Source organism: Polypterus senegalus, chromosome 1 (assembly GCF_016835505.1).
Source record: "Polypterus senegalus isolate Bchr_013 chromosome 1, ASM1683550v1, whole genome shotgun sequence".
Classification (NCBI taxonomy): domain Eukaryota; kingdom Metazoa; phylum Chordata; class Cladistia; order Polypteriformes; family Polypteridae; genus Polypterus; species Polypterus senegalus.
In genome coordinates this window covers 18243363-18266018 of record NC_053154.1, presented here as the reverse complement: position 1 = coordinate 18266018, position 22656 = coordinate 18243363, and the positions used below count along the sequence as shown (strand labels likewise).

Here is a 22656-nt window from a genome sequence, read left to right as displayed (position 1 = left end):
TGGGATTCATTAAAGCAATGTTAATAATGTTTGTGACGCAGCATCCGTTGGAATGACAAACATAATGCATTTTATTACTATACTAGCAAAAATACCCGCGCTTCGCAGCGGAGAAGTAGTGGGTGAAAGAAGTTATGAAAAAGAAAAGGAAACATTTTAAAAATAACGTAACATGATTGTCAATTTAATTGTTTTGTGACTGTTATGAGTGTTGCTGTCATCAAAGATTTGATTATCATTATTTCTTTCTATCATGTTCGTATTTGGAGGATGTGTTGTGTTCAAGTTATATTCCGTGTTTTTATCAACCGTTGTAAAGATAACAGGTTTCATTCATCGAAGTGTTCACTACCCAAATCGGTACTCGTGAATCTAAGATGTTTAACAGGCATTCCCGGTATTAAGTTGTGGATTTGCCTGTGAATATTTAGCGGTAGCGTGTCTATGAACGTAACTTAAACTTAAGCTTTACACCTTGATTTCTTATTGATATGTCTACAAAGGCTTGTTCAGATTCAGAGGGTTGTTCCTTCTTTACTGCATCAATAAACAGCTCGTCTTCCTCTTTATTTGAGACATCACACACTGCATGCACGGGTTTACCTTTCCCAGTCCTGCAAAGTCAGTTCACGGAGCTGGAGTACATGCATCGAAGATTCTCAGCTGAGCTTGTGCTATCTCTTGCAATCTTGCGATGTCCACGGCTTTATTTAATGTTAGCTAAGACCCGGCACTTAAAAGTTTCTCTCCAACTTTCACTGAGTTTGTGCCAAACACTAGTCTATCCCTGACCATCTCATCTTCATTTGCATAAGCACAGTCCTTCACCCGGGAATATTTAGCGGCAGCGTGTCTATTGGATAGTTGCTGAGGGACGGCCTTATATGGGCAGGCACTCAATTACGTGGGAGGCGTGCCTCACACGGCGACCGAGCTGCAGGCTATGGCCGTATACTGTATATGTACATAAGTAGGTTCCAGTTATGACCGTTACGTGTAGAATTTCGAAATGAAACCTACCTAACTTTTGTAAGTAAGCTGTAAGGAATAAGCCTGCCAAATTTCAGCCTTCTACCTAAACGGGACGCTGGAGAATTAGTGATGAGTCAGTGAGTGAGTGAGTGAGTCAAGTCATGCCCCTAGTGTTTATGACCATTCAGCAGCCAAACTACTGCATTTTGTTTCTACTTTGTAAAATGGTGTTAACTTCTGGAATATACCGTATATACTCGCGGATAAGTTCTCCCGCAGATAAGTCGGAACTTGATTTTATCGTATAATTTCTGGTATTTTATAATGTCGATCGTATAAGTCGAATGCAGAAAACTCACGCTATTGGTCCAAGAGATTATGCTATGCTAACGCCCACCTGGGAGAGTAACCATGGAGTACACGGCCTTTGTGTTCTATGTGGGTGTGGCAATGCGCTGTGTCAGCGTGTGCTCCTGACCTCTCTCTCTCTCTCTCTCTCTTTATTGTGCCTACGTGACCACACGGTGATACCCAAACTATTTTGAAGCGACGTTTGCACTGATTTGTGTTTTTTGTATCTCACACCCTCACACACCTTCATCGTAAGAGCATCACTTATCTACGATGGAGCGTTCGATCAGAAGAAAGTATGAAGCTGGTTTTAAATTAAACGTCGATGAAGTAGCAAAATAAATTGGTAACTGCACTGCTGCCACAAAATTCGATGCGTCTGAGAAACTGATGTGAGATTGGAGACAAGAAGATGTAAAAAAAAAATTTACATGTCGTATTTTTGAACGGGTGTATAAGTCGGGGTCTGATTTTATGATCGATTTTTCGGGTTTCAGGACCAGACGTAAGTATATACAGTATTTAAGGTGTCTTATAATACCTGTGTTTTGTTTTGGTAGAGTTCTCTATTACTCTACTTTCCCCTTTAGTATTATTAATGTGTAGCCTTTGTCAGAATGCCTCAAATCTCACAGGCATACCACTGTTTATAAGGTATTGTAACTCCTCCTCACCTTCCCTTCTATAGGGTGGTCCAGATCTAATTATGCAATTTTCATTACGCTATAACTTATTAAGTTTATTACATAGAAAATCACCCGAAAAATCCCGACCATCGAGAAGTGTGCGAACTGATGACATGAAGAATCGCTGAACTGGAATCGTCCCCGCATAAATCAAAGTCATCCAGACGATCTGGATCTGCATAATTAGATCTGGACCACCCTCCATCCATCCATCCATCCATCCATTTTCTAACCCGCTGAATCCAAACACAGGGTCACGGGGGTCTGCTGGAGCCAATCCCAGCCAACACAGGGCACAAGGCAGGAAACAATCCTGGGCAGGGTGCCAACCCACCGCAGGACACACACAAACACACCCAGACACCAAGCACACACTAGGGCCAATTTAGAATTGCCAATCCACCTAACCTGCATGTCTTTGGACCGTGGGAGGAAACCGGAGCGCCCGGAGGAAACCCACGCAGACACGGGGAGAACATGCAAACTCCACGCAGGGAGGTCCTGGGAAGCGAACCCAGGTCTCCTAACTGCGAGGCAGCAGCGCTACCACTGCGCCACCGTGCCGCCCTCTGGACCAACCCTGTACATCTATAATCTCAGGCAATTACATAGAGTAAAAGACAAGCAGGAGTTAAGTTACACTTTAAATAATGTATTATTGATAATATTCATAAAATAATAAGCAAAGTACAAGTGAGTATTGGCAACCATACAACCTGATTAATGCTGATGTGTAGTTTCAGTCGGCACACAGACTTGTTAGTGTCTTTAGTTAGGTCCTCATTTCTAGCTTTCTTCAGGACAGGCCACATGCCTGTCTCAATATGGCTGCTGAGCTGTGCTCTTCATTGTGATGTCTTTTTCATGGTAATGGTGTATGAGAGAGAGAGAGGGAGGGAGGGGTAAAGCAATCGAATTTATACCTCCTCTGTTTGTAGTACTAGGGTGTTGTACTGTGTTAGCCATTATGAATGTAGTGAGAAGTTAAGCAAAATGACAACTAGAAAGATTACAATATGCAAGCTTTTGATGCAACTCAGGCCCCTTCTTCAGGCAGTTTGTAATAAAGAAACAGGAATTCCCTGTGACACCCTATAGACACCAGGACAGAGATGGCATTTCAGAACCTTTAAGTAAGACATCTTAGATGTTAAAAATGAACCGATCTCTCCAGGCTAAGATTCTTTAAGCTAGAGAGGAGAACAATCTACAGTCAAGATCTTATGATAAGATAACTGTCTAGTCTTTTGAAGTTTCTAATGAGTCTTCCATAAATTGTGGATCTGTAGTCAGGCTGTCTGGGACAATCCAGAGATGTAATACGTCTAAGTCTAAGTCATTTGTATATGTTCAAAATAGCACTGACCCCTGCTGGAAACCACTCTCAACACACTGATCAACAAGCATTTTGCTACTGGGATTCTTTCACCCATACTTTAACAAATTTCACTTGCTTACCGTAAATCTGAAAACCGATTTTCTCCAGCATGTCCCATTTTTTAGTTATGATGTTCCAGGCCATGGACAACTAAGGGGTGGACAGTAAAGGCTATGCGTTTCAGCATTTAAGAAATAAGTTTGGTCTCAAGAAAAGTGAAGCCAAAACTAAGGAAGGTGTTTTTGTTGGCCCTGAAATCCGTGAACTGATGCTTGACGATGAGTTCAAAAGGAAACTGAAGCCAACTGAATCAGCACCCTCATTTGTGCAGGTTGTCCAGAATTTTCTTGACAGTCACAGAGCAGAGAATTATACCGAGCTTGTGGAGAATATGCTGAAAGTATATTAGCTTACGGGAGCCAGAATGTCACTGAAGATGCATTGTTTGCATTCTCATCTCGACTTTTTTCCACCAAATCTAAGCAATGTCAGAGATGAGCATAGGGAAAGATTTCATCAAGATATAAAGGTGATGGAAAACTGATATCGGGAACAATTCACTCCGAGCATGATGGGTGATTACTGTTGGTTCTTGCAAAGAGAGACGGATGTGCAGTACATGCGCAAAAGCCTCAAACATTTTTGGGCACGCTGACCTCACTTTTATATTGAGGTAAATTGACATAAATATGCTTTAACGTGTCTCTGGTTTGTTTTCAGAATAAATAAACACATCAAAACAACTTTGGTGGGACGCAGTCCAAACTCCAGATATCGTGTTGCTATATTATATTAATATTCAAAAGTGTCAAAACGTCAATGATGTGTATTTCAAAAACCTGACGTGCTGGCTTAATTCCGATTTTATACATGAAATCAGTGTAAAAAACGTATTAAAGAGATTCTCTGAAGTTCCCAGAAGCAAACAAAAAATATTTTTTTGTAGACCAGTGACATCGTACAGTTCTGATGAGGTTCCTCACACCATCACCCTCTGCTTGCTGTGTCTGAGCCAATTCTGCACCCACCTACACCCCACACCCTGAACTGCCACTTCTTTTAATTTGATGCCCACCCTGTCAGGTGGCACCTTATCAAATGCTTTTTGAAAGTCCAGATCAATAATATCATGTGCTCCACTTTGATCGTATCCTTTTGTTGCCTCCTCATAGAATTCCAGCATGTTAGTAAAACACGACCTCCCTCTTCTGACCCCACGCTCACTGTTCCTAATAACTCCTGTCCTTGCCATGTGTTGCTCAATCTCATCCTTAATAATTCCTTCCATTAATTTTCCTATGATGCATGTTAAGCTTACTGGCCTATAGTTGCTTGGATCTGCCCTGTCACCCTTTTTATATAATGGGATGATATTTGCTATTATATGTATTGTGATGGACGGCTGGCAGCTTATCCTGGCAGACACATCCAAGACGCTAGATGGCGTCTTCCCTGCAGCATGAGCCCTTCTGGGTGCCATCGTGGGATGCTGCAGGGAGACGCGGGGGTTTCTATTTTCCCAGTAGCCCAGAAGTACTCCCCAGTCACGAGGATGGAGAAACAGAAGTACTTCCGGGCTGAAGAAAAACACAAGTCTTCGTCTGACCTGGAAGTGCTAGGGAATCACATGGACAGAAGAACTGCAGCACTTCCGGGTCAAGGACTATTGAAACCCAGCAAGCTGATCCAGAGTTGGGAGGGAGTGTGACAGAACTGCTGAGAGTAGAGGACTGGTTATTTGTGATTTATTAATTATTGATTTATTGTTTATGGTGGTGGAGGTGCTTTTGGACATTTTATTGAAGAATATTAAAATACTTCTGGGTGCTTTTAAACAAGTGTCTACATCTGTCTGTTGGATAACACACGGGGCAATAGCGCCACCAAGCGTCCATTAACTTACAGTATATTAAGAGTATCAACTCATGTTTGGTAAAGATATTTGGGGTGGGTGTCAAAAATGGATCTTGCCTCAGGCAGCATTACCGTATTTAAGTGTTAATGTAAGTTATAACTTTTTTCTTCACTGTTGGGGCACTTTAATTAAAGGTACAACAGAGAATAACTGCTGTCACACCTCAACAGCAGGAGCACTGGCAGGTGACGTGGTTCACTAAGAGTCATCCAGTTAAACAATAATGGTGGTAAAAGACTCAACCTGAGCAATGGAAATAAAAGAATCCCAACTCTGTGTTGTAGTTCATGTGGAGTGTGCACATTCTGCATGGTGCCCCCTACAGGTAGAGTTTATATGATCATTTTTGCAGCTTGTTATCTTGTCTTCTTTATAAATTCTTTGTACGGCAGCATCACTTTGTTTCAGTGGTTTGTGCTGCTATCTTGCAGTTCCAGAGTCCTTGTTTGTGCAGAGTTTGCATGTTTTTCCCGGGACTCTGTCTCTTGATATTCCAGTTTTACTCCCCCTTGCCAAATATGTGCCTATCTGGTTATTTGGCAGCTCTACACTGGCACATGTGCAGGTGTTTGTGTGCGTGAGTGGCAGCCAGTCCAGGGCTGATTCCTCTCTTGGTGAAATGGGCTCTGGTCCCATTAATACAGTTTATGTTATGTTATGTTCAACTACTTTATGTATCATTGGGGAATTTGTAATTACAGGCAGCAGCCATAGCAATTTGAGTAATAATGGCTAATAGAAAATGGGAATGTGTTCTGCTCTACAGAAAATGAAGCAGCAAGCCAGAAGCTTCTCCACAGAGATCAAGCAGATCGATCTGGATGTCAACCGTACCTTCCGCAACCACATCATGTTTAGGGATCGCTTTGGAGTGAAGTAAGTGCCATGAATGTTCTCCTCTTGTCTGTGCTCTCTGTTTCCTGCCATTCATTTTAGGATCAATGCTGGCAGCTTCTTCTGTGTGCAACATGCTTGCACGTAGCTGGGATGGGATATCAGGTCTGAAACCCCCTGAAATTTGTTTCAGGACAGTTTGTACTGATTGATTGTAGGCGGAATTATAATTCATTTGCTTTGTTGTCCCCAACAGACCCAAAATTAATGCCAGGCTATGCCTCTGGTGGGCAGAGGTTGGTGGCAGATGATGGGACTTAAAATAATCCAATATTACAGACATGAACAAAGTTGTTGGTACCCCTTCACAAAAAAAAGAAGAACCCACAATGGTTTCTGAAATAACTTGAAACTGACCAAAGTAATTGGCACCCATCATTTTTTTATTCCATATTTAACAAAAATCAGACTTTGCTTTAGAGTTTTGACTCAGCAGAATATTTCAAATAATAACACAAATGAAAACGGCTTGGACAAAAATGACGGGACCCCTAACCTAATATTTGGTTCCACCACCTTTACAGTTTTCAAATCCTTACACACAAGCAATTCCTGTAGCCCCCCCATGAGACTTCTGCTCCTGTCCACAGGTCACTTGGCCCACTTGTCCTGAGCCGCTCCAGCTGGGTCAGGTTTGAAGGGGGTCTTCTCCAGATTTCATGTGTCAGTTCTCTCCATAGATCTTTAATCTTTCTTTAATTAATCTTTAAAGTCAGGGCTTCTAGAAGACCTCTTCAGAATAGTCCAATGTTTTGTTCTTAGCCATTTTCAGAGTAAGCAATAATTCAGTACTGTTACGCAAATTCAGTTATCTATAAGAATGACTCTCTGTGTCTGTTCTGTGGCCATTCTGTGGAAACCTCTGGTCAAGGCCCAGCCCTTAGCAGCCAGCTGTGATGGTGTTAACCCTCTTCATGAAGAGATAATTAAAGACACACAAACAAGCTTCCTTCTGCCTGATTCTTCAAGTTGATTTCATTCTTTTATATTCAAAGAGGTCCGAGTGGAGGATACAAATTTCTTACTTATATTTCAAATGTTTTTCTTGCACAAGGGGGCCTTCTCCAGACTGCTTGTTTCAGTTCTCTCCATAGGATTCAAATCAGGGCTCATAGGAGGCCACTTCAGAATAGTCCAATGTTGTGTTGTTAGACATTCTTGGTGCTTTTCGCTGTATGTTTTGGCTCCTTCTCCTTTTGCAGGATACAAGAGTTGCGACTGAGACAAAGCTTTCTGACACCTGGTAGTGCATTTTACTCCAGAATGTCTTGATGTTCTTGAGATTTCATTGTTCCCTGCACAGACTCCAGCCACACCCCGTACTAGACAAAGCAAAGCAACCCTAAAACATAACTGAGCCTCCTCCATGTTTCACAGTAGGTATGGTGGTCTTTTCTTTGAAAGTTTCTTTTTTTTTCCATATGTGGACATGGAGGTGATGTGACTTGTCAAAAAGCTCCAGTTTTGTCTCATCTGTTCAAAGGACATTCTGCCAGAAGCACTGTGACATGTCAATGTGCATTTGAGCAAATTCCAGTGGGCTTTTTTTATGTGGAGTCCTCCTGGGTCTTCTTCATTTGATCCCCCTGTACTCAAAAAGTAACTGCATACTGATGGACCTCGCTCTTGGAGATCAGCTTGTATCTCTTTGGAAGTTGTCCTTGGCTTTTTGTCTACCATTCTCATTAACCTTATGCCCATTCTGAGGTTGATTTTCCTCTTGCAGCCAAATCCATGGAGGTTGGCTACAGTCTCATGGACCTTAAACCGCTTAAGAATATTTGCAGCTGTTGTCACAGGGACATCAAGCTTCTTGGAGATGGTCTTCTAGGCTTTGCCTTTAACATGCTGGTCTATCATTTTCTTTCTGATCTCCTCAGACGACTCCCTCCTTTGCTTTCTCTGGTCCATGTTCAGTGTGGGACACTCAATGATACTTAACAGCAGAGTGACAACTGTTCTCCATTTAAATCAGCTGAATGAATGAGTGCATGACTGGAGGCAAATTCAAGAAAACAGAGAGTTTGAAAAGTCACTCATATCCAATTATTTAGCATCTTTTCTATGGGTACCAATAAATGTGTCCAGGCCATTTTAGAATTTCTTTGTAGAATAAGCCACACTTGATCTCTTGTCACACTTGTTTTGCTTTACTTGATGACATATCAAAGGCAGGCAGGTAGACCGGAAACAATTGCTTTTCATTTAATTAGCTTCTCAGAAAGAAGACAGCACTTTTTCAATGAGCTGTAAAGGGAGCAACAAATTTATCCACGTCTGTACCCACAAACATTCTTACGTACTTATGTTTTCCTTTACTGGTGAGTGAGATATTAGCTTATGCCATAATTAAGATGGAATTTTAGAACATTCATCATTCATGTATGTATTCCTTCATTCATGATTGTTTTCTGTCATACAATATATTCTGTCTATAAAAAGTATTCACCCCATTTGAGGTTTCCACGTTTTATTGTTATACAAACTTGAATCGCAGATTTGTTGAAATCTGCACGCAACCCTAGGGGCTTCTTCCCTGCTGCCTGCCTTCTTTCTCTGTCTCTCGCACCAGCTCTCTCCACGTCCTACCTTCTCTCTTTTCTTTAACCTCCGTCTCCGTTCGATCTCTACTCTATTCTTTCAACTGACCCCCCCTCATATTGGCTCTTCTTTTTATGCCTCTGTGGGTGGAGCACCTCCATCGCGGACCATGGAAGGGCAATGGAGCAATCAAGACAGACCACACCCGCTAAGTGCGAATTGGATTTTTTCCAGTTTCAAATAGTATATAACATCAGTTACTCACTGACTTAAAAGAGGAGCCCCTCTGTGAGCCCACCAAACACACCTGTTAGTAGATAAGGAGGGATTGGGACTCCAAGGATATCTGAAAGGCACTTGAAGATTTTGGACCAGAATGATGTTAATTTGGTGCAGGCCCAAAACATGTGACCCAGTGAGGCTAGAACTTGATTGCAACGTTCGCAGGTTGGATCTCGGCTTGGAAACATTTTGGACAGTTTTAAATGGGATGGATAGATAGATAGATTATTAATCTCCAGCAGCAGCATACATAAAGAACAATATTAAATTGGAGTGATAAAAATGCAGGTATAACAGACAATAACTTTGTATAATGTTAACGTGGAACTGAAGAGTCGCATAGTGTGGGGTCTCCTCAGTCTGTCAGTGGAGCAGGACGGTGACAGCAGTCTGTCGCTGAAGCTGCTCCTCTGTCTGGAGATGATCCTGTTCAGTGGATGCAGTGGATTCTCCATGATTGACAGGAGTCTGCTCAGCGTCCGCCGCTCTGCCGTGGATGTCAAACTGTCCAGCTCCGTGCCTACAATATAGCCTGCCTTTCTCACCAGTTTGTCCAGGCGTGAGGCGTCCCTCTTCTTTATGCTGTCTCCCCAGCACACCACCACATAGAAGAGGACGCTCACCCCAACCGCCTGATAGAACATCTGCAGCATCTTATTGCAGATGTTGAAGGACGCCAGCCTTCTAAGGAAGTACAGTCAGCTCTGTCCTTTCTTACACAGAGCATCAGTATTGGCAGTCAAGTCCAATTTATCATCCAGCTGCACTCCCAGATATTTATAGGTCTGCACCCTCTGCACAGTCACCTCTGATGATCACGGGGTCCATGAGGGGCCTGGGCCTCCTAAAATCCACCACCAGCTCATTGGTCTTGCTGGTGTTCAGGTGTAGGTGGTTTGAGTCACACCATTTAACAAAGTCCTTGATTAGGTTCCTATACTCCTCCTCCTGCCCACTCCTGATGCAGCCCACGATAGCAGTGTTGTCAGTGAACTTTTGCACGTGGCAGGACTCCGAGTTGTATTGGAAGTCTGATGTATGTTGGCTGAACAGGACCGGAGAAAGTCCAGTCCCCTGCGGCACTCCTGTGTTGCTGACCACAATGTCAGACCTGCAGTTCCCGAGACGCACATACTGAGGTCTGTCTGTAAGATAGTCCATGATCCATGCCACCAGGTATGAATCTATTCCCATCTCTGTCAGCTTGTGCCTAAGGAGCAGAGGTTGGATGGTGTTGAAGGCGCTAGAGAAGTCCAGAAACATAATTCTTACAGCACCACTGCCTCTGTCCAGGTGGAAGAGGGAGATGTGCTCAATATATAATTTTGAGTTTAATAACTGTATGCTTTGCTCGAGTGAATTCTATGCATTGCTGCCTTCCACTAAGAGATCCTTTTCCATCTGTCCTCTTGGAACTTTGAAAGGGAGGGACTGTAAAATGGTTTTAAATATTGCAGAAATGCTTTCTAAGTCCTTAGAAGCTTAGGGAGATTATTCATCTTAACAATGTTAATTCTTCCAGCTAAAGTGAGATGAAGGGTTGACCATCTATGCAATTCTATGCTTAATTTTTTCCATACAGACAGCGAAATTTTGTTGATAAAGAGCTTAATGTTTACTTGTGATGTTAACCCCTAGATATTTAAACTGATCTGCAATAATAAAAGGGAAGGTGTCCAATCTAAAATTCTGTGCTTGAGAGTTCACTGGAAAGAGCACACTTTTAGTCAAATTAATTCTGAGTCCAGATATCTTTTGAAATTCTGTAAGTGCTGTTAAGACTGCAGGCACAGTATTTTGTGGTTCTGATATATACAACTAGCAAAATACCGCGCTTCGCAGCGGCGAAGTACTGCATTCAAATTTTTATTAAGAAGAAAATTAAACTTTTTTAAACTGAGGGAAAATATACCAATAATTATTTGTTAAGGATCTCTTTGAATGCCACGTTGTCAGGTCAGCCCTCCGGTTGTAATATGACCAAGCTGTGCGCTGAGCTTACTCTTGAGCATGTAACGTACAGTTGGCCATGTGAACAGTAATCTTGTCTCAAATCTCACAGCTTGGATTGCTGCTGTCATAATAAGTTTGAGTTTCATGGTTTGTTTCAATTACGTTAGTATTTGCAGGACTTGTGTTGAAGTGACATTCGGCATCTGTCAAGCGTTGTAAGCATACAACCGGTTTCATCGATAACTTCACATCCAGCTTTTGAGAGTTTAAACATTCATAAACATCAAAGTGTCCACTACTGAAATCGTCACCTGTCAATCTAAGATGTTTAAGAGGCATTGGCGGTTGTCCAAAGGTGTAAAATATTTGACCATTTCGGTACACTTGAAAACGACAACTGAATAATTCAGCGGCAGCCATCAACTCACATGCAGAACCATAGGTGAAGGGCTTAAGCATTTCACTCTTCTAGTGCTCCTGTGTAGTCTAATTATCTCCTGTACCGTCATCAGTCCACACCTTGAACCTGTCCCAGTCATTCAATACATAAGACACAATGCTCCTCCGGATATCAAGAGTGAGCCTGATATGGCCGTGCAATATGTAACAAAGAGAATGGAAAAGGTAGGTGCCATCTCCAGGTATGGAAACCACTCGGTAAGTGACAGTTCTTTGATCGATGGTGATCACCTCGATAGACATGTTAATGTGGGTACGGTTGGAATGATAAAGGAAATGGGTACCTGAGCAATGTAAAGTAAGTGTAAAATACCTACACAATAACTATAATCGTAATAAACGAACAATAAAACAGCAGAGAAGCCGTGGATTAAATATAAAAGGCTGTAGTTATCAGTAGGGAGACGTGAATCCCGTGGCGAAGCAAGGAAGGGAATTTAGAGAACGGAGCAACGGACGGTCTTATATAGGCAGGCAGCTAACAACGTGGGAGGCGTTGGGATAGGGGACCCAACGCCGCGTCACACGGTAACCGAGCTGCAGGCTATGTACGTATATATGTACGTAAGTAGGATTCAGTTAGCGTTGGGAACCCGTGTACCAAATTTCTTGAAGATGGGCCCATAAGTAACAAAGAGTGTTGAAAAGTTCAATATGGCGGCCAACAGTGGCATCATGCCACCGAAATAAGTACGTACATCGGTTTCAGTTAGCGCAGGGAAGCCGCCTACCAAATTTTGTGAAGATTGGGCCATAAATAAGAAAGTTCAATATGGCGGACATCGTTGACCGTTAATACCGTTGCGCGTAGAATTTTGAAATAAAACCTGCTCAACTTTTGTAAGTAAGCTGTAAGGAATGAGCCTGCCAAATTTCAGCCTTCTACCTACATGGGAAGTTGGAGAATTAGTGACGTTGGAAAGTTCAATATGGCGGCCGACAGTGGTGTCATACCAACGAAATAAGTACGTACATCGGTTTCCGTTAGCGCAGGGAAGCCGCCTACCAAATTTCGTGAAGATTGGGCCATAAATAAGAAAGTTCAACATGGCAGATGTTGTTGACCGTTATCGACCGTTATGACCGTTGCGCGTAGAATTTTGAAATAAAACCTGCTCAACTTTTGTAAGTAAGTTGTAAGGAATGAGCCTGTCAAATTTTAGCCTTCTACCTACACGGGAAGTTGGAGAATTAGTGATGAGTGGTGAGTGAGTCAGTCAGTCAGTCAGTCAGTGAGGGCTTTGCCTTTTATTAGTATAAATATATCATCTGCATATAGAGAAACATTCTGTTCACGTCCTATTCTAAGTCATTGGGTAACTGATGTGTTCTACTGATTGGAAAAAATCTAATTCGCACTTAGAGGATCTGTGCAGAACGTTTTCAAAACCTGGCAGGATCTAATCAATAACATTTTAGAATAAGCTTTTACAGCACCGAGGAAGCAGATTCTCTCCCTTTTTTCCGTTTATCTTTATTCACTTATTAATTCATCTATTTACTTATTTTTACTAGCTTTAAGTTTTACTCTGCTGGCCTAGCTCTCTTTCTCAGGGATGGGGGTTGATTTGTTTTTGATCCTATTTTTGCAAAAATTAATTCATTTGTATGGAATGTTGTGCGATTTTGATAAAATCGATAAAATCAAAAAAAAAAACCAAAAGACGGACCACACCCTCACGCACACGAGTATTCCGTCTCAATTTCCCCACCAACCTCCCGCAGCCACGTGAGCACACACACCCATGGAGATCGAGCTGGCTATCCAATTATTTATTTACTTGAAAACAGACCCTGTCCTGCATAGCCGCGGACCCACTATTCCACACCTGTTGTTAAAGCTTTCATTTACGCTGGGGTTGCCCAATTTCAGGCAGTCTGTCTTCCTAACACTTGGCACCTAATTCTAAGAGAATGGCTCTTGAAAGCCTCGATCAGCTCATAAGCTAATCATCATGGGAACAAAAATCATGCCGATCTGAAAAGTTTGTTCCCTTTATTTTTAGCCATTTGTGTAGCTGAAATGGATTGTGTACTTGTGTCATATGATTTTCGCAACGTCACACTCTGAAAAGAGGTCTGGCTGAAGTACGCAACACATCTACTATATGCCACGGCTGCCAGATAATTGTCATTGTTACTCCAGAGTAAGAGAGCCCCACCGCTGCCCTAACCTTAACCATAGTGTGAGGAGGATTTATGAGAATAGTGTGCGAGGTACAACTTGAGAGGAGAATGTCGAGAAAGACGAAATTGAATAGGAACATCACATAATATGACTGACATGTAATGCAAAGGCCACTAAATGTCATTGGATGTGTGCAGTTGGATTGGCTTGTCAATGGAGCAGAGCTCTGGGGGTCTGTAGCTCCACTGTGTTATTACCTGGTGTTGCTGCAGTCCTGAACCCCCAGTGCACACTTGAAGGGTGGGGTAACACTCAGGTAACCAAACGCCATAATAATTAAGATTAGGAAGAAAGGCTCTTGTTGAATTAAACTGGGTTCAGAATGAATGGATTGTTTATCTGCTTCCCCCTTATTAACGAAAGTACTGAAAAATGCCAGCTGATTCGTTTTAAATGGCCGGCTGACTCTGAAGCTCGATTTGCATATCCTGCTGTGATTGCCCAGGAAATAGTTTTATGCTTTATCTGGTCAAATGGTTAGGAAATTGCATTTCCTCACAGAGTAAATGGTAAGTGCGGATACCACTAATGCTGAATGGTGAGTGTGGTTTGAAGCTTCTTCTGTCGTTGTTTTGTCTAATGAAGGAACAGACAACTTCAGGCCTGTAGGGCCACTACGGGGGCAAGTCTGGTTCTGTATTCATGGATTCATTAATTAGCCTTCTTTTAAAATTTTTACTCATTTCTGTCCTACAAAATACTTGGTCACAATAAATGAGGTATTTAAGCAGTAACTATGCACATGTATTCATTTGCCCCACCACACTAACAACGTTTGTTTTATATACAGTAGCACTTTTCCACCCAAAGGTACTGTACAAGCTCAGATTAGAACTGTGTCCGTGCAGTGGGTTCCTCTGTTCCTTTTGTGAATTTCCCCTTGGGATTAATAAAGTATCTATCTATCTATCTATCTATTATATAGTGCCTTTCCTATCTATCTATCTATCTATCTATCTATCTATTATATAGTGCCTTTCCTATCTATCTATCTATCTATCTATCTATCTATCTATCTATTATATAGTGCCTTTCCTATCTATCTATCTATCTATTATATAGTGCCTTTCCTATCTATCTATCTATCTATCTATCTATCTATCAGTGACTGGCTGAGGGTCACATCACTGAGCTGGCAGCCTCTCCACTGGTTTGAGTCCATTTTTAGATCCTGCTTTTTCAGAATAATAATAATAATAATAATTCTTTGCATTTATATAATGCTTTTCTCACTAATAGATTAAGGGCCTTGCTCAAGGGCCCAACAGAGCAGAGTCCCTATTGGCATTTACAAGATTTGAACCGGCAACCTTCCTATTGCTAGTGCAGATCCCTATCCTCAGAGCCGCCCACCACAGTAAGCGATGGTTTTCATTGGTTATCTTTGTCCTCCTGGAACAACGCTTCCGAGTAATGTTGCTAGTTTTGTCACCCAATTGGGGATTTTTTTTTTTTTATTATTTTTTAATCATTTTTTTTAGTTTTTTAGAAACAGTATGGTATTTTGGGCTGTTTCTCAACCACTACTACATTTGTAACACATTTTTCATCTGTATGGCACCTCTTCCGGCTTGGGCTACTTTTTTTGGTAAATTTGTGATTTTTATCCACCTTGGGGTATATACATTTTTAGGGACCTGGCAACTCTGCTTCTGAGTTGCCTCCCTTTAAAAATGTACTTAGGAACTATATGCTGGCGGCACAGTTGGCAGTGACACCAGGGTTCGTGGTTCACGTCCTGCTTGGAGTTTGCATGTTCTCCTCATGTCATGTTCAAGTACTCCGGATTCCTCCCACAGTCCAAAGACATGCAGGTTGGGTGAAATAGCTGCCATAATGTGTGGTTGGTGTGTACATGTGTGTGCTGCCTTCCTCATAATGCTAGCTGGGATCAACTTCAGCATCCCCTGGGACCCTGTTCAGGACTAAGTAGGTTAGGAAATGATTGATTGATTTATGATGAGGGCGGCACACTGGCGCAGTAGGTAGTGCAGCTGCCTCACAGTTAGGAGACCCGGGTTCTCTTCCCGGGTCCTCCCTGCGTGGAGTTTGCATGTCCTCCCCGTGTCTGCATTTGTTTCCTCCGGTTAATTTGGTTTCCTCCCACAGTCTAAAGACATGCAGGTTAGGTGCATTGGCGATTCTAAATTGTTGTGTGTGTGCGTGCGCACCCTGCGGTGGGCTGGCGCCTTGCCCGGGGTTTGTTTCCTGCCTTGCGCCCTGTGTTGGCTGGGATTGGCTCCAGCAGACCCCCGTGACCCTGTAGTTAGGATATACTGGGTTGGATGATGGATGGATGATTGATGATGACTATGTGCTGCCACCTAGTGGACTGGTGAGGTAAGACTGGCCTCTTGGACTGCACCTTTACATTTACAGTTCCCCAGTTTACAACCGGGGATTGAAACTATTGAAGAAGAAAGAAAAAAAGGAGAACGAGCCCTATGTTGAATCCATGCGAATTTAGCGATCTGTATGCCCATGTCGATCAAACAGAGGAAGCTCTGCAGTCTACTTGTGACTTTACGCTGTAGGAAGATAAGTAAATAAATCAAGGTAAATAACATTCAATCTGACTTTTATATACAAAGTACACTGACGGCAAAAGTGCAACGGCAGCTTCCACCTGCAAGACTCTTCAGTACGCAAGCGGCTCTCCACGCTAGTGTTAAGATCTGGACGGTGTATGTGCCCAAAAAAGAAGTCTGACTGCAGACTTGTACCACTGTTTGCGTACTGAAGTGTCAGCAGGCATTTTTCGTGGCATTATACGTGTACTTTGTGAGCATCTCCTTGTCAATCTAACAGAAGAAGCTCTGCAGGCTACTTGTGACTTTACACTGTAGGAAGTAAATAAATCAAGGTAAAAAACATTCAATATGGCTTTTATATAAGTAACATAAATCATCACAAACAGGTTTTTGCACGATACCTTGGCGAGCTCTGTAAGCCGTGCTGTTTAGTGTGGGGCAGACTGACTGGCAGGACGATGCCGGACCTCTTCCTGCCATCTTTCGCCTTTACGCCTGCTACAGCTGTGTTGTTCTTATATGTGAGTGGACGTTTCTTGCAGGGTGGGCTTCTGTCCTCTTTCTTCAATGTAGAAGCCCCGTCATCATCTGAGTTCACCTCTGTTATAGGACGTCTTTATTTGAAAACAGCAGTGTCAGATCGGGGCGAGCGTGAACACGACGGAGAGAATAGAACTGAATAAATAAACGCTGACCTTTACAAGTACCATTGCATTTACAGCGGTTGTTACAGACTGAAGTCAAATGTATGTTTTTATTGTATGACAGTAACAATAAGAGCAGCTCACTACTTAAAACATTTATTTTGTGCCTCGGCAAGTTTTGAACCCACGACCTCTTGATTATGAGTCAGCAGTTCTTACCGCTGTACTATCAAAGCAGTCGTGGCAACGAAGTTCGCTAACCCAATTATTTTTTCTTCGGTTATAGTCTTGAATAAAAGCTTACTTGTTTTGTTATACGTGTACCTTTTGTGAAAGTGTTTATTTGATATTTGGACTTCAATCTTCACATATTATAAACTTCATGTCAAAATTTTGCCGTTAGTACTCTTCTTCTTTCGGCTGCTCCCATTAGCGGTTGCTACAGCGGATCATCTTGTTCCATATCTTTCTGTCCTCGTCCTCGTTCTGTTCTGCCACACCCATCACCTGCATGTCCTCTCTCACCACATCCATAAACCTTCTCTTAGGCCTTCCTCTGTTCCTCTTACCTGGCAGCTCTATCCTTAGCACCCATCTCTCATATACAGTATACTCAGCATCTCTCCTCTGCACATGTCCAAACCAACTCCATCTGGCCTCTTTGACTTTGTCTCCCAACCGTCCAACTTGAGCTGACCCTCTAATGTACGAAAACATGAAAAAAGTGTTTTAGGTACGTGTTCAACATTTTCTGTAATGCTACACTTACATAGATCATTGTAGACACGGAACACACATGAAATGCATGTGTTCCAAATAACGAAATATTACAACACCTGGTACCTCACTCCCAGATAAACAAGGATTGAGCTGGTGGATGTGATAGCAGGCTGCTTTGCTGCTTTTATTGATCTACTCATTTATAACACAAAAGACGCTGAATGGAGAGGTGCGAATGGATTTAAGGTAGGCCAGGATTACGAGTTTTTTCGTAGGCTTTGGTAATTTAAGTGTTAAAGTATATGGGAGGATGTGCGTAGAACATGAACAAATATTCTGCCATTTTATATAAGGAACTTGAGCATCCGTGGAATCTATGGGGGTCCTAGAACCAATCCCCTGCATTTGCGCAGGTTCTAATTGTACATTTCTTTGCCTAGCAGATGCTTTTATTTAAATTAGCTTGTTAAAGGGGCCCGTATAATCCGGTAAACATCAGTCTGGGCAGAGTATGTCACAGAACTCTGGGTCCTATACTTAAGCAGCCTCTGTGGGCCCCTCCCGGTTGAAAACAAACTTTGCATTCCAGGCTTCAAGTAGAACCCACCCAGTGGATTCTGGGTAATCAGTACCCGTTTTTTTCTCCCTCCACTACAATGTCCATGAGTCTGGGGAATGTTCTGAAACAAGTGTTACAGGACAAAGTGACAGAAATAATCACCACTAGTGAAGAACACAGAACAAAATGCAAGCGAGTTGCACCTCCGTGGTTACAAGGACCTAACAAAATCATTTGAAAATTAGACAATTATAAAAGAACAGCCTGATCCGGCTTCTTCCATCCTGGAGAACATGTAGCGGTACTGTCAGAGTGCAGTGAAATTCTTAGCTACATGTCAGACCAGCATGCAACATGTTCTGTCGGCCCTTTGTGGCCTCACTCTCTCTCAGTTACTAAACAGTTGGCTGTCTCTGGCAACTGCTGGATCTCATGCCCTTTAGTGCCCACCACATGCTTTCTCTTCACCTGGGACACCTAAGGGACCCACCACCTCCAGTAGGTGCCCATCTTTCTGCGCTCACATGCTAATCTGTACTGTCTGTTTAGGTTCCCCCGTCATCTATTAGCCTTGCAGGGCCCTATTCTTACCCTATGCCACCATTTCCTGCCAGGCAATCAAGTCACAATAGCTTAACAGAGGAAACCCTCAGTGCCACTTACTCCAAATGCAGGAGAAGCTAAACAGGAAAGCAAGTTATTTTTTACAATGACGTCTGGGAGCAACAGAAGCGTGCAGCTGCTGCAGTCCTCCAAGGCCAAACGGCGTCTAAGAGGTGCAGTAAATCTGAATATGCTGCAACTGGACAGTAGTGGTCTGAGCAGGGGTTTGGCCTCTGAAGCCCAGCCCTGGTCTGGATGCCACATCCGCCGAGGCTGCACTAGAGCTGAAGCAATAAAAACATCAGTCATTTCCTGCGCCCTTGTTTTACCTTCCTGAAGCTAAATTTAACCACCGAGTGTTTACAGGAAAGGTGACAGGAAAAGTTTTAAACTGAAATGCTGGACACACACACACAGAGTACTCCTCTAATGTTGTTGTCTCTTCGTTATTCTTGCAAGCAGTCAGTTAGTCAGTCATTGTCCCACGCCCACACACCAAGCACATACACTAGGGACAATTTAGGATCGCCAGTGCACCTAACCTGCATGTCTTTGGACTGTGGGAGAAAATCCACGCAGACAGGGGGAGAACATGCAAACTCCACGCAAGGAGGACCCAGGTAGCGATCCCAGGTCACCTAACTGCGAGTCAGCAGCGCTAGCACTGTGCCACCGTGCCACTCTTTCTTGCAAGCAATGAGGAATTATATAAAATTCATCCATATTGTTTTTTGTGTTTGTTTTTTTTGTCTCATACAGTCCAAACTTTATATTACCATTCTCATTTCTGTAGTATAGAGGATATCGTGTTCGCCTAACATGCAGAAGGTTGCCAGTTCGAATCCAGATGGAAAAACCTTTATTTTAAGCTACATGGGTGGCACAATGATAACACGGCTGTCTCACAGTAAGGAGTTTGTGAGCCCATGTCCCGGGTCCTCAAAATGTGTCAAATATTGTAAAAAGCGTTATTTTCAGGCAGAGTGGTGGCCCTGCTGGGCGGAGTGGTGGCTCTCTGGCTAAAGGATCTGGGTGGGTAACTCATAGGTTGCCAGTTCAAATCCCGGCAGTGACAGAAGCAATGCTACTCCATTGGGCCCTTGAGTAAGGCCCCTAACCTGCATTTGCTCCTGGGGGGCGCTTTACAAATACCTGACCCTGCAATCTGATCCTAAAACTCTCTGTTGAGTAAGTTGGGGTATGCAAAAAATGACAGATTTCCAATCCAAGAAATTATATATGGTGACGAAAGGAAAATAAAATCATTAGTTGACCTGCAGTATAACCTCACAGATCTGTCTGTGTGCTCATTTAAGTTCAAGTGTTTTGTCGTGAGTACCCAGTGTAGTGAGATTCTTACTTTTATGTCATCCACCGACTAGCAACAGTCGTACAACACCAACAAGACGACGAAGACCTCAGACACAGGTTTGCTAAAGCAGGTGTCAGTACGAGTGGTTGTTAGATAGAACTTTATTTGTCCCCAAAGGGAAAATTGGATTTTTACAGAAGTTCAATAAATAACTACACACACACACACACACACACTAAGGACCTCCATATTACCAAGACTAAATTCATGTCAAGAATCTTGCTTCCTGCTGTATTTTTTCTCTTTGCAAACAACCCTGGACAGTAAACAGGACACCTCTTCTATGTACAAACCGGATTCCAAAAAAGTTGGGACACTAAACAAATTGTGAATAAAAACTGAATGCAATGATGTGGAGATGGCAAATGTCAATATTGTATTTGTAATAGAACGTAGATGACAGATCAAACGTTTAATCCGAGTAAATGTATCATTTTAAAGGAAAAATATGTTGATTCAAAATTTCACGGTGTCAACAAATCCCAAAAAAGTTGGGACAAGTAGCAATAAGAGGCTGGAAAAAGTAAATTTGAGCATAACGAAGAGCTGGAAGACCAATAAACACTAATTAGGTCAATTGGCAACATGATTGGGTATAAAAAGAGCTTCTCAGAGTGGCAGTGTCTCTCAGAAGCCAAGATGGGTAGAGGATCACCAATTCCCACAATGTTGCGCAGAAAGATAGTGGAGCAATATCAGAAAGGTGTTACCCAGCGAAAAATTGCAAAGACTTTGCATCTATCATCATCAACTGTGCATAACATCATCCGAAGATTCAGAGAATCTGGAACAATCTCTGTGCGTAAGGGTCAAGGCCGTAAAACCATACTGGATGCCCGTGATCTCCGGGCCCTTAAACGACACTGCACCACAAACAGGAATGCTACTGTAAAGGAAATCACAGAATGGGCTCAGGAATACTTCCAGAAACCATTGTCAGTGAACACAATCCACCGTGCCATCCGCCGTTGCCAGCTGAAACTCTACAGTGCAAAGAAGAAGCCATTTCTAAGCAAGATCCACAAGCTCAGGCGTTGTCACTGGGCCAGGGATCATTTAAAATGGAGTGTGGCAAAATGGAAGACTGTTCTGTGGTCAGGCAGTCACGATTCAAGTTCTTTTTGGAAATCTGGGACGCCATGTCATCCGGACCAAAGAGGACAAGGACAACCCAAGTTGTTATCAACGCTCAGTTCAGAAGCCTGCATCTCTGATGGTATGGGGTTGCATGAGTGCGTGTGGCATGGGCAGCTTGCATGTCTGGAAAGGCACCATCAATGCAGAAAAATATATTCAGGTTCTAGAACAACATATGCTCCCATCCAGGCGTCATCTCTTTCAGGGAAGACCCTGCATTTTTCAACAAGATAATGCCAGACCACATTCTGCATCAATCACAACATCATGGCTGCGTGGGAGAAGGATCCGGGTACTGAAATGGCCAGTCTGCAGTCCAGATCTTTCACCTATAGAGAACATTTGGCGCATCATAAAGAGGAAGGTGCGACAAAGAAGGCCCAAGACGATTGAACAGTTAGAGGCCTGTATTAGACAAGAATGGGAGAGCATTCCTATTTCTAAACTTGAGAAACTGGTCTCCTCGGTCCCCAGACGTCTGTTGAGTGTTGTAAGAAGAAGGGGAGATGCCACACAGTGGTGAAAATGGCCTTGTCCCAACTTTTTTGGGATTTGTTGACACCATGAAATTCTGAATCAACATATTTTTCCCTTAAAATGATAAATTTTCTCAGTTTAAACTTTTGTTTTCCGTGATTTATGTTCTATTCTGAATAAAATATTAGAAGTTGGCACCTCCACATCATTGCATTCAGTTTTTATTCACGATTTGTATAGTGTCCCAACTTTTTTAGAATCCGGTTTGTATCTTGTCTCTTTTTACACCTATTTGACACACCTAGGTGCGTCAGACTAAGACAACTCTCCGACTTGCTAAGATTATGAAAATGAATGCAATGGCTAAAAAATAAAAAATTGCTGGAACAGTCAAAGTCATGTGACATGGCCTTTAGTTGTCAGATGTAGCTTTTTGTGAATCAACTAGAGACTAAGCTGAATTTTTCTTACACAGTTTTGTCTTAGTTACATAGACATTGATTTTTCCCCAGGGAGATATTTGACTTTTCTCAGAAGCTCTTTAAATAAATATTAGGGGGCTCTGCCCCCTGCACGCTTCGCTCGCCAACCCCCGGTTGTCTGCTACACGCTGGCCACTTCTCGGATCTGCCATTTGCATATGAGGATTCGGATGTACAATTTAAACAGATTGTTATTTTCATGGGAATTGTTACATATGCATAATAGAACGAACTATTTTACATTACAGCGAGTAATTAACCATAGTAAAACGTAATGAACTGAAAGAAAATTATGTTTCATGTTGCGTTAGAGGTATTTGTTGCATTGTACGTTTTAGTTCTGTTTGTCTTTGAAATGAACACACAAATACTTTTTAAACTTACACTTTTACTGTAAAACTTCCATAAAAATAATACAGTGATCCCTCGCTATATCAACGCTTCGACTTTCGCGGCTTCACTCTATCGCGATTTTTTTTCGCATACACGCTTACGTCACTACGCATGCGCTT

At 42.5% G+C, this 22656-nt stretch overlaps 1 protein-coding gene across 2 annotated transcripts in view; it reads left to right on the top strand.

The window, feature by feature from the left end:
• LOC120523266 (USP6 N-terminal-like protein) overlaps nt 1-22656 on the top strand; it is a 273973-nt gene that overhangs the window by 194619 nt on the left and 56698 nt on the right. For both annotated transcript variants that reach the window (XM_039744440.1, XM_039744448.1), the window contains one exon: nt 6069-6178. In XM_039744440.1, the coding sequence (XP_039600374.1) occupies nt 6069-6178 (110 nt within the window). The remainder of the gene's footprint in view (nt 1-6068; nt 6179-22656) is intronic.